The sequence below is a fragment of the Delphinus delphis genome, chromosome 1 (assembly GCF_949987515.2).
Source record: "Delphinus delphis chromosome 1, mDelDel1.2, whole genome shotgun sequence".
NCBI classification, from domain to species: Eukaryota; Metazoa; Chordata; class Mammalia; order Artiodactyla; family Delphinidae; genus Delphinus; species Delphinus delphis.
The window spans coordinates 14,214,675-14,226,931 of NC_082683.1; the positions used below are offsets into that span (position 1 = coordinate 14,214,675).

General features: G+C 58.2%; 1 protein-coding gene across 2 annotated transcripts in view; it reads right to left on the minus strand.

The window, feature by feature from the left end:
• Window positions 1-945: 945 nt before the first annotated feature.
• ALDH4A1 (aldehyde dehydrogenase 4 family member A1) overlaps window positions 946-12,257 on the minus strand; it is a 33,600-nt gene continuing 22,288 nt past the window's right edge. The window contains exons 9-16 of one of the 2 annotated variants that reach the window (XR_009519955.1): window positions 10,379-10,452; window positions 7,708-7,904; window positions 7,530-7,577; window positions 6,591-6,743; window positions 5,709-5,830; window positions 4,405-4,523; window positions 1,214-3,643; window positions 992-1,125 (exon numbers count right to left, since the gene is read on the minus strand). Coding sequence is in view for 1 of the 2 variants with exons in the window: in XM_060015354.1 (XP_059871337.1) it covers window positions 3,531-3,643; window positions 4,405-4,523; window positions 5,709-5,830; window positions 6,591-6,743; window positions 7,530-7,577; window positions 7,708-7,904; window positions 10,379-10,452 (826 nt within the window). In the remaining variant the exon portion in view is untranslated. Of the gene's footprint in view, window positions 3,644-4,404; window positions 4,524-5,708; window positions 5,831-6,590; window positions 6,744-7,529; window positions 7,578-7,707; window positions 7,905-10,378; window positions 10,453-12,257 lie in introns of both variants that reach the window. The other variant, XM_060015354.1, reaches the window with a different exon arrangement.

The window sequence follows — 12,257 nt, forward strand, 5'->3', positions numbered from 1 at the left end:
TCCAGGTCTGCCTGGCGACCGGGGCACTGGTGGCCCCTCATTTCCTTAGCATGCACGCCCCACTGGCGGCACCACGGTGGCAGGGACATCCAGCCACAGTCAAATGGTTCACGCTCCAGCCCAGGCCTGTGGCTGGGCCCCCGGCCACAGCAGGGAAATGAAGAGGCTCCTTGGGCCACCGTGGACATGGGGACTTACTGCAGTGACCATGCAAAGAGGCCTCGGGCACCCGGGTGGGCACTGGGCCTTTGGAAGCCACCAGCCCCAAGTCTGGGGCTCAAGGGAGGGCAGACAGAACGGAGTGAAAGATAGCTTTGAGCCACCCCCTGACCTCGTTCAGTGGAGTCAGAGGCACCAGGATAAAATGACACTGGTAGAGGCATAGCTCCTGGGAGGCATAGGTCCCTGGGAGTCGGGGACCTGATGGAGCAGGTGGCAAGGACCATGGGCTGTGGCACCCATAGCCCTGGGTTCTAACCCAGCCCTTTACTAACCAGCTATGTGACCTTGGGCTTGTCATTCTACCTCTGAACTCCATAGCCCTTCCATAGAATGCTGTAATAGTTACCTAGGTCAATGTCAAGGCTCTGAGACTAGGTAGGTAAAACACTACCAGTCATCAGCCAACTCTGCAGCTGTCTCAGTGTGACCTTGAATAAGTCACTCCATTCAGCAATGTTAACAAGGCCTATGTATCCCCCGACGACAAAAGGCAGTTGCCTCCCTTCCCTTCCGTGAGCTCCAGCCAGAGCACTCTGGGGGCTGCCCTTTGTCCCTGACTCAAGCCCCCTTTGGCACAAATCAGTAGCAGCCCCTGGGTGAGCCAGGGCAGGGGTTCTGCCCGGGGTTGAGTCCCCTTCCCTCCCCACAGCTCTGAGAGCCTCCAGCCAACAGCCCTAACCAATGGACCCTCGGACAGGGTGGCGTCTGTGTGGTTCAGGACCAGCTCTGTTTACATTACCTGTGGTTGGAGACAGGTCAGGACACACGTGTCTTCCCCTCCAAGTCAGCTGGCCCAGGTGGGTTTAGACCCACGGATTCTAGGCTCAAGCTAACTGGCCACGGTTGCTCCCTGCCATGTCACCTGGCCAACTGAGCCGATCTTTGCGAGCCATGTGTGGACATCTGGGTGGAAGAGAGAGAATGGGTTTTGGAATCAGACAGACCTGGGTTTCCACCCCACTGATAGCATACCCTCAGCAAGTCCCTTCACCTTTCTACACCCCAGTATCCTCATCTGCAACATGGGAGCACAGCAGCACTTCGTAAGACTTGTGAGTGAAGAAAACATGCATAGTCTTTGGCACGTGTATGACTCAGCGTTCTGAAGAGAAGCAGAACCTCTATGAGGCGTAGAGAGACAGACACAGGGAGAGAGATTTATTGTAAGGAAGTAGCTCACGTGATCATGGAGGCTGGTAAGTTCAGAATTTGTAGTGCCGGCCAGCAGGCCAGAGACGCAGGAAGTTGCAGTTGAGTCCAAAAGCAGCCACTGGCAGAATTCCTTCTTGCTTGGGGGAGACCAGTCTCTGTTCTGTTAAGGCCTTCAACTGATTGGATGTGGCCTACTCACATTATAGAGGGTAATCTGCTTTCCTCAAAGTCCACTGATTTAAATGTTATTCTCATCCAAAACAACACCTCCATGGAAACATCCAGAATAATGCTTACGTAGATATCTGGGCACCATAGCCCAGCCAAGTTGACCCATAAACTTAACTATCACAGTACATAACAGTGGTTGTTATAACCATGGATAAATGGGTTACATTGTTGAATCATTACCTATCTGAGCACTTATACGCATTAACTCATTGAATTCTCAAGACAACCTGTGTGCACGTGAGTGCACACACGTGCGTGTGTGTGTGTGTGTGTGTGTGTGTGTGGTTATTTCCATCTAAGACATGAAGAGGCAGAGGGTCAGAGAGCTTGCACAACTTTTTGGAGCCGGGATTTGAACCCAGGCCCTCCGGGGCCAGCGTTCCTGCCACCCACAGCAGGGATTCCCGGCATCAGAGCTCACCCTTCCTTCCATCACGCCAAGGGCACTGCCCTCCTGACACCTAATGACACACTGGCAACTCCGTCGGATGTAGAAGGTGACCAGTCCCCACCAACCCCACCAGAAAGACCACCGACTTGGTTAAGTAAGAGGCATTTTATTAGGTGGCATCAGGCAGCTCCTATTGCCACCTCACAGTGTAGAACCAGTAGAAGCAGGAACACCTCCAGCCCCCCGCCGCCTGACCTGGCCCCTTGTGGGAAACAACCCGGGCAGCATCAGGACCCACCCCTGGCCGGGGGCCAAGGTGTGTAACCGTGCACTTGGGGAACGGCCACTCCAGCCCCGCGGGGGCCCCCTGCCAGCTGTGCTTGAGGAGGGTCCAGCCCTTTCGGGGCCCCCTAAAAGCTGTCCTCCAAAGTCACCACTTCTCAGTCCCTGGCCACCCAGAATCTACTCAGGATGCATTTGCAAGTGTCCACCGATTGGCTGCGTCAAGGAACAAGCCTCGTAGGGGCCAGTCCACACAGAGCCACTAACGTGCAAAGGAGGGATAATTCTAGAGGCAAGCCTCAGCCCGGGCTGGACGGGGACCCAAGGAGAGGTCTTAGGGTGCTGGGGAAGGTGGGAGCAACATGTACCCGGGCCTGTTCAACCACAGCCAGCGGGTGCTGAGCTCCTGCAGGAAACCCCAGGCTCTAGAGGCAGGACCCGAGAGCTAAGGGAAGCAGCAGGAAGGGCCCCCCAAAGTCTGCCAATCTCACAGCCCAAACAGGAAGGACCAGCACATCCCACATCTTGGCAGGTGGCCTGCAGCAGTCCCCCCAGACCCCCAAACGGAGATAGCCAGGAATCCGTGGGTCTCAGGTGAGCTCAGGCACTCTAGAGCAAGGCACACGGGGTCTAAGGCATTTGGTTGGGCACAGGTACCTGCTGGTACAGGCGCACCTGGGCAAAGAGCTAGTGAGCCGCCCGGACTACAGAGGGCAAGGCCAGCTGGTGCTCCCATGCCCTGCAGCCACGACTTGCCAGCCCTGTAGGCCACTGTGGCCACACGCGACCCTGCACACCCGGAGAAGCCGGGGCCAAGGCCAGGAGCCTCTGTGGGTGGTGAGGTTTGCCAGGGGCCCCCGCTGCCTCCTTTTCCTCCACGGATCCGTGAGCTACTCTACCACCATTCCTCAGGTCCCTGAGCCACTGGGCCACAGTGTAGAGGAAAGGGAAGGGGACAGATGGAGAACCAGCCGGGCACCAAGGTCACACCTACCAGATGGAATTTCTAGGACAGCCGATGGGGTCAAGGGTGGCGGCCCTGTTCTCCCCACTGCGTAATCTCAAACCAGAGCCCGGCACCTGACTCCAAGGGTGGGACAGGCCAGGCCAGTGGGGGGCAGGGGACAGGCCTCAACCCTAGAAAGAGGGTCGTCCTGTGGGGAGCGGGTGGAGGGCCTGGGGTGGGGTCAGTGCACTGAGGTCAGTCGTTTGGAGAGACAGACAGGTGGACGGCAGAGGCGCCGAGTGGGGCTCACTGCATGTATGGGTAGCGCCAATCCCCCAGAGGCTTGTGGGTCTCCTTGATGACCTGGGGTGACGTCCACCGCAGGATGTAGTGGGGCCCTCCTGGCTTGTCATTAGTCCCTGTGGAAAAGACAGCTCTGTTTATCTCCAAAAAGATACAACGGCTCTGGGCAGAGGGAAAAGGAGTGGGGAGGAGGAATAAATGGGGCACCATGGGCAGAGGGAAAAGGAGTGGGGAGGAGGAATAAATGGGGCAACAGCACGGGCAGCAAATTGCCAAAGTAACCCTAACACAGTCACAGCGGCCAGGGTTTCCCGAGCGCATCTGTGCGGAGGGCACTCAGCCAGAGGTTGGGCAAGGCAGGAGCTGGCGAGCAGGCAGGACGCCCGTGCTCCCCAGGTCCCTGCACCTCACCTGCAAGAGGTGTCTGGGAGGCAGGGGGACACCGTGGAGGGCACTGGACTGGGAGTCGGGAGACCTGGTTTTCGGCCCTTGGGAACTCTGGCAAGTCACCGCCCCTCGCCGACCCTCAGTTTCCCTATTTGTAAATAGGAGGGGGATGGACTTTGGTAGCCTGGAGTATGACAGTAACAGGTGTGGGCGCTGGGACCCAAATCCCGGCGCCACCACTCTCCAGCCATGTGCCCTTAGGCAAGTCACTTCACTTCCCTGGGCCTCAGTTTCCTCCTCCATAAAATGGGAAGAAGAACGGCAGCACCTGGGCTTAGGAGGCTGCTGGCAGGACTGAGTTAGCACAGGGCCCGGCCCACGGTGCTCAGTAAATGGTGCTACTGCTGTTCCTCTTAACACCCTTGAGATGAAGGACCGAGGGTCTCCCGCTGGAAACTCGGCCCCCCTCTGGAAAGGGGGCCCCACTCACCAGAGGTTCGGGCCCCCCCGAAGGGCTGCTGGCCCACCACCGAGCCAGTGGACTTGTCGTTGATGTAGAAGTTGCCGGCAGCGTTCCTCAGCATCTCTGTGGCCTCCCGGACAACATCCCTACAAGGCAGGGCAGCGGTAAGAGGGCGGCCAGCTCACCCTCGTTCCAGACCCAGGGACAACCTCCAACACCCCCGTCCCAGCCCACATGGGCCACCCTGGTGAGCATGAGGCCAGCCGCCAGCTATGGGCCCTTGACAGGCTCCCAGGAGCCTCTGAGCCTCAGCCTCCTCCTCTGAAAAGGGGGTTAGCACGCCTCCCTCGCAGGGCATCTGTGAGGGCTGGACGAGGCTCAGGCTGTACGTACTCGAGGGAGTGGCCCATCTCGGTCCAGTTTTCCTGCCTTTGGGAGCTGGGGAACCTCCAGACCCCCAGCCTGCCCCTCAGGTTCCAATCCCGCTTCCACTCTTTTTTTTTTCTTTTTTTAAACAATTCAATGTTTTCTTTTTTCTCTCTTTTTTTAAAATTTATTTTATTTATTTATTTTTGGCTGCGCTGGGTCTTCATTGCTGCGCGTGGGCTTTCTCTAGTTGCGTCGAGCAGGGGCTACTCTTCGTTGCAGTGCGCGGGCTTCTCATTGCGGTGGCTTCTCTCGTTGCGGAGCACAGGCTCTAGGCACACGGGCTTTGGTAGTTGTGGCACGCGGGCTCAGTAGTTGTGGCTTGCGGGCTCTAGAGCGCAGGCTCAGTAGTTGTGGCACATGGGCTTAGCTGCTCCGCGGCATGTAGGATCTTCCCGGACCAGGGCTTGAACCTGTGTCCCTCGCATTGGTGGGCGGATTCTTAACCACTGCGCCACCAGGGAAGCCCCCGCCTCCACTCTTAAAGGCAGACACGGGGAGACAAGCAGACACGGAGAAAGGAAAGGGCAAAGCCTGGGGTTTAGTGTCCCGGTGCTCAAGTTGGAATCCTGCCTCTGCCAGCCAAGCAGTGCACCTGGGCCCGAGCCTCTGTCGTCCACTCTGCAGCCCCATCAGACCCGGCGAGCAGGTCAAAGGCACTGATTCCCCAGCCCCACCCCTAGACACCTACATTCAGCAGCCAAGAGTGGGGCCCCGGAATCTGCATTTTAACAAAGAGCCCACTGCCTGTGTCTACCTGCCGGTCAGGGCAGAGGTGAGGAGAACGGAGAGAAGCAAGGGCAGCATTATTACTAGGATCAGCACCCAGGAGGCAGTCTCCGGGGACAGCAGGGTCCTGTGGGGACAGGACACCAGGACTAGAGTGGAGGGCTGTGGCCACTCACTTATCCTGGGCAAATACTGCCCCCGTGAGGCCATAGCTCGTGGTGCTGTCGACCAGCCTCAGCGTCTCTTTGTACTTGTCATCCGGGTAGACGTACACGGTCAGCACAGGCCCGAAGATCTCCTGGGAGAGAAGCCCCAGGGTCAGGCCCCACCTGGACCAACACCCCGAGGCCTCCCGTCTCCCTGCTCTGGCCTCCGCCTCTCCCCATCCCCCTCCTCAGCCCCTGCAGGAAGGGCCAGGCGCTGCCTCCCGCTGGGTTCCCTCGGGGTTGGCTTCCACCCGGCCCAGCCCACCCCAACCTGGCAGAAGATCCAAGGATCTCTGGCCTCCCTGCCAGCCAGACCCACACCCAGAGCCAAGGGCCCAGGCCCTTGGAAAGGAGAGACTTCTGGCAACAGCCGGCCCAGGAACTGCCCGATGGTATCACCGTCCCCTCTGCCATCGAGGGGCTGGGGGAAGACCCCCACCCCTGCACTGTCCTCCTGACCCCCCCGACCTCTCGGAGACTCAGTTTCTCATCTGTAAAATGGGAACGATATGCCCACCTCATCTCTGTCAAATGCCCGGCCCACACTTAAGAGTCTACAAGTGTCAGCCACTGAGACGGCCGCAGGGACCTCGGTGGCTGCGGACAGCGCAAGCGCCATGACACCAGCCCGGGTCAGCAGTGCCGAAGACAGAGCACTGGATGTGGGGTCAGGAGGCCCTGGCTCAGGGCCTGGCTCTGCTCTCACCGCGTGTGAGACGGTCCCCTCGTAGGGCCTCGCTTTCCACATCTGTGAGATGGGATGACGCCCCGTGAAGCACCAGGGCCCTGTGCGTGTGCCATGCTCGGGGGAGAGGCTGCCTCCTCCCGGCCCCGGGCCGCCCGTCCCATCACCTCCTTCATGATGGGATCCTGGGGGTCCTTGCTCTCGATGATGCAGGGCTCCACGAAGTAGCCCACGGAGTCGTCACACTGGCCCCCGGCCAGGACGGTGAGGCTGGGCGAGGAGTGGGCGTGCTCCAGCCACTTCCTGATGCGGCTGAAGGACTGTGGGGGTGGGGTGGGGTAGGGGGCATCAAGGGCTGGCTGGAGGCCATTCCCAGCAGCAGCCCCCTGACGCTCACCCCAAACACCTGCCCCTGAAGGGCCCAAATTCTGAAGTGAGGGGAGGCCTGACAGCAAAAGTCGGGGCCTGGCTGAACCAGGGCAGAGACAAGGGCAGATGTGCACGCTTGTGTGTGTGTATGTGTGTGTCACAACTACAAACATCACAAGCACACATATACACGTATGGCCATGAACTTGTAGGTTTCCGTACGTCGGCACACGTATGCCTGCGTTACATGGATGTGTTCGTTATGTGTATGTGTTTGTGCGTGCAGACCCACAAGGGCGCCTATATACACATGGGAACCTGCACACGAATGCTTCTGTGTAGGATACGTGTGCACGCGGGCGGGCGTGTGCACGTGGGTGAATCCACAGGCGATGCTCCCGCTCAGAGATCGAAAGGAACGTGCTCGCGGCTGTGCACGTACGCGCGCGTCCGGGTTGATGCATGCGGTGCGCAGGCCTATTTGCACGTGTGCGTATGAACACAGGCACTTAAAGGGGTCTTGTCGAGCCTGGGGCAGGGTGTGCGGGAGGCGAGTTGCCCTCTGGGTACGGATGCCTCCACCCTTTTCAGAGCTGGCAGGGGTGGTGCGGGTGTATGCGTGGCTATCAGGCTGCCCTGCTCGAAGCAGCAGGTCTGGGTCGCCCCTATAGCTGTTCCTTCCCCTCCCACCCAGTCCAGGCACGGGACCCCGGGAACGGCCTGCTTCCTGCTCATACCTTGGCATCAATCACGGCGGAGAGGAAGCTCCCAAAATCCTCTGCAGGCTGGAGGCAAGGGAGACATGGGAGGAGACAGAGTCAGAGACAAAGGGAGCGCCCTCCCCGCACCCCCCCACCAGCCTCCAATCCCATCAGCCCCCCGCTGGGCCGTGGCAGGGAGGCCGGCGCCACTCACGTTGCCCACTTTGATCCTGCTGCGCTCCTCCAGCAACCGCCCTTTGATCTGCGACCACAGCGAGCGGGGCACGTAGAGGCGGGAGCAGGCCGAGCACTTCTGGCCACCGTACTCGAAGGCTGAGCGCAGGGTCCCGCTCACCACGCTGTCCACGTCGGCCGAGCGGTGCACAAAGTGGAAGTTCTTCCCGCCACACTCTTCAGGGGTGGGGCGGGGCGGTGGAGGAGCATGAGGAGGGGGTGGGCTCCCCAGGCCAGCGAGGGGCCCGACGCACTGCCCACACCCGTCCGCAGCTACACTGGCCCTGCGACCAGCCCCAGTACTGGCAGGACAAGGGCACGAGAAGGCAGAGTCGGAGCCCGACAACCTCCCAGAAACTGATCAGCCAGGCCTGTCCTCCCACCCTAGGGATGAGAAAACGGAGGCCCAGGCAAGGGCGAAGGGCACCAGGGGGCATCAGGACCAGCTCCCCCAACTCACAGATGAGAAAACTGAGCCCTGGGGCTGCTGCCCAACATAAAGGCAGAGGAAGGACCAGAACCCAAGGCTCCCCAAAGCTGGTCCACTCCCTGCAGTGGGCGTGGCTTCCTTTGAGCCTTCCCCTGACCCCCACCCAGCGAGAGGAGAGGGGGCCACCCCAGGTCCACGGCCAGGGCTGGCCCCTCTGCCTGATCCACGGTGGGGACACCCCTCCTCGATCTCCTTGGCATGACGGAGCCTCGGCAGATCACTCCACCCTCCGGGCCTCGGTTTCCTCACTCGGTTAAACATCAGCTAATAGCAGCTCGTTACAAAGCACTAACTGTCAGACTCGGGTCAAAGCACTTCGAGCTCCGTCTCGCTGAAGCCTCACAGCAACCTCGTATTATTATCCCATTTTAAAGACAAGAAAACTGAGGCACAGAGAGATTAAAGTCTCATACTCAAGGGGGGGAGCGGTAGAGTAAGTAGCGGTCTCTCTCCCTCAGGGAGATGGTGGGAAGGAGACAGAACAGAAAACCATGGACAGCTCACACAAGGGACTCACTGTCCCCCATCTCGTGAAGGCTGGACTGGGGCACACTGGGGAACTGGAAATTGGAGATGCAACAGCTGGCCCTGAGGAGGGTCACCTGCCCTGACACCCCCATCACAGCTCCCACCAGCTTAAGAGGCAAACTATTATATATAGGATGGATAAACAATAAGGTCCTACTGTATAGCACAAGGAACTAGATTCAATATCCTGTGATAAACCATAAAGAAAAGAATATGAAAAAGAATATATATATATGTATAACTGAATCACTTTGCTGTACAGTGGAAATTAACCCAGTATTATAAAATCAACTATACTTCAATAAAATTTTACAAAGTTCCCACTCGCTCAGGCGTGGGGTCCTGTCTCCCTGTGACCCCCCACTTCACCCCCAGGAGCAAGAATGCTGAACCACCAGATCCAGCTCTGCCATTACTGCACTGTGTGAGCCTGGACAGCCCTCCCTCTCGAGAGGTCTCAGCATCTTCCCGGAGTGTGTTCCATGAAAAACATGGTCCAGGGGGTCCTCTGTCAAAACAGGGTTGTGTAGTCCAAAGAGTTTGGGAAACATTGCACATCAGCCTTTGCTCTTGAAGATAAGCAATGCATATATTAGTGCATTAAAGGCTCTGAGAAGTCCTGCAGGTGAGGAATCCGTTTTACTTTAAACACGGTGCACGCCAAATGTCCTTGACCATGAAACTGTTTCTTTGTGGGAAAATTATTATTTTGACAAGACCTGGCCCTGCTGACCTCTCAGCCCCATCTCCTGCCACCCGCCCTCCCTCCCTTCCCCAGCTACACTGGCCTTGTTTCTTCAAACACAAGCTCATTCCCACCTCATGGTCTCTGCATTTGCCATTTCCTTGGCCTAGATCTGGGCTGTGCAACAGGGTAGCCACCAGCCACACGTGGCTATTTAAGTTCAAATTAATTAAAATTAAATGAAACAAAACTTTCACTTCCTCTGCCATGCCAGCCACGTTTCAAGTGCCCTGCAGCCACACGTGGCGAGTGGCTATGCTATTGGACAGCACAGATATAGCCCATGTCCATTACTGCAGAAAGTTCTAGCAGACAGTGCGGGTGCCCATGATGGCCCATCCTCCGGACCTTTGCGAAGCTGGTTTCTTTCCATTGCTCAGGTTTCATATCAAATGTTCCCTCCCTGAAGAGGCCTCCCACCCCACCAGCCACCCTAAGTCACAGTCCCACCACGCCCAGCCCTTGAGGGTCCCTGCCTGTCACGTCTTTGCCCTCCTTTAATTATCCACAGCCCTTCTCACTCCCTGACATCATTTATCTAGTTGTTTACTGTCTGCCTCCCGCTGTTGGAATAGAGGTTCGTAACGGCTGGGTCTCTGGGTCTCATCATCTTTTGCATCCCCAGTGTCCAAAAAGTGCCTGTGAACATACTTAATAATTTACTTGCTGAATGATGGATGGATGAATGGAAGAAAAACTGCACACTCTGAGGCATACATGCTCTGTATAAGTGCCAGAGCAGGGGCTCCACCCTGAAGGAGTTCTCTGCGTCTGCAGGGCCGCCCCACCTCTGGGGGCATCACCTCCGCCTCCTTCTCTTGCATGGCGGCCAGGGCAGGGAGGGGTCCCTAGGGCTGTAGGGCAGGGCACAGGGAGAAGGGCCCTTACCTCCGGCCAGGCGCGGGAAGGTGTGGAACCGGTCCAGGTTCTGGGCCACCTGCTTCCACAGGTGTTTGAAGGTGCTAAAACCAGAGGACAGGGCAGTGACTAGGGAGCCGGGCTCAGGCACCTGAGAGGGTGAGAGGCCTGGGGGGCAGGGAGTAGGCCCTAGCGGAGGAAGAGGCTGGAAAGCCCAGGGAGGAGCGCTAGGGGCAGCAGCCCCACAGGAGGCGGGCAGGGGTCACAGCGGTGGTGGTGATGGGGATGGGGATGGGGAAGCGAGCAGGTGGTAGCAGCTGGAAATGGACTGCATTCTGGGCTTACAAGGAGGGAGCAAGGGGAGGCCTGGCAGCAAGATAGTGCAGAGAAGGGCCAGGCTTTGAGGCCAGGGGATGCCGGGCTTGAGTCCTGACTCAGGCATACACGGTTGTGTGATCGTGCGACCATCGCTTAACCTCTGTGAGCCTCAAATTCCGTGCCACGTCTGGGAACTGGAAAGAACAATTCCACCTGGCAGGGCTGTTTTGCGATGGCTCTAATGTGAGTCAAGTGCTTGGGCCAGTGCTGGCTATGCTATGGGTGCCTGATGGGGGACAGGCACCACCGTGGTCTGCGAGGGGCACCACGAGCTCACGCCCAGGCTCCAGAGAACCAAAGAGGGTCCTGGGAGAGGCAGCTCAGGCCCCTACCTCCTCCCTGGGCTCCAAGTGTGACCAACCTCAGCACCACAAAACAATAAAAATGCTAATCACCAGGGAGCTGGCGACACAGTAGCTAATACTAATTTATGACTTTCCTACCTTTAAGCCCGCTGCTCATCAGAGCATGGCAAATGGGGGCCAGGCCCGCTCCACCCGCTAATAGGCAGAGACCCATGGGGCCCGTGGCTGGCAGAGCGGGCCTTTTGGAAAACAGCCCTCCTCAGCAATTCTAACGCTGCCACCGCCACCCGGCAAACCTTAGCAGGGGTTGTTGTTGCAAGGGAGCCTGAGGCCAGGCAGAGAGGGCGAGAAGCCACCGCAGGTGTCCCTAGGATACCTGGAAGGCCCGGAGTGCAGACCCCAACATCTCCACCCAGATGGCCCATGGGGACCTCAAACTCAAAGTGACCACCATGTGATTCATCTTCTTCCCTAGGCTCCCAGGTGCCCAGCCGTCTGGGTTGCCCACCTTGGTGAACGATGCCCACCTCCTGCCCCGAGCCTGGATGTTCCCACTGAACACCCCCAACCTTGACCCCACAGACAGGTGATCGAGTCTCCCTGATACTTCCTCACTTGAATCAGCCCACCTCACCCCGTTCCCACGACTCCACCCGAGTTTAGGCGCCCACCATCCCTCCCCGGACGTGGACGCCTCCTAACCCGTCTCCTGCTTCTACCCACTGGAGACTTGTGCTCAGAGTAGCCAGAGCGATCATCTAGATCAGAGGCTGCACACGCAGGGGCCCGGAGGGGCCGGACAGAGAATGAGCGAGGCCGTCCAGGTAGGCAGAGGCCCAGGGCCTGTCAGGACGGGGGGAACCAGAGACCTCCCACCCGCCTCCAGCCAATGGTGCCACATGGAAATGCAGGCCCAGTGGGACCAGGTTCTTAAGAGAGGCCCAGTATTTGGATTTTTACATGAAACTGTCCCAATGGTACAAGGTTGGTCCATCCCTATTAGGAGTCAAAGAACACAGAGCCACTTGCCAGGGCCAACTGGAGAGCTACCATCTGCAATCCCTGTTTGAAACAAAAGAAGTCTGATTAAGCCACGCCCCCTGCATGTAACTTTCCGTGGCTGCCATCCTCTTCAGGATAAAGTCCAGACACCTTAGCAGGCTCATGGGGCCTTATAGTCACAAGACTAAATCCCCCAAGAGGTAGGCCCTTGCCCACTCCACGTG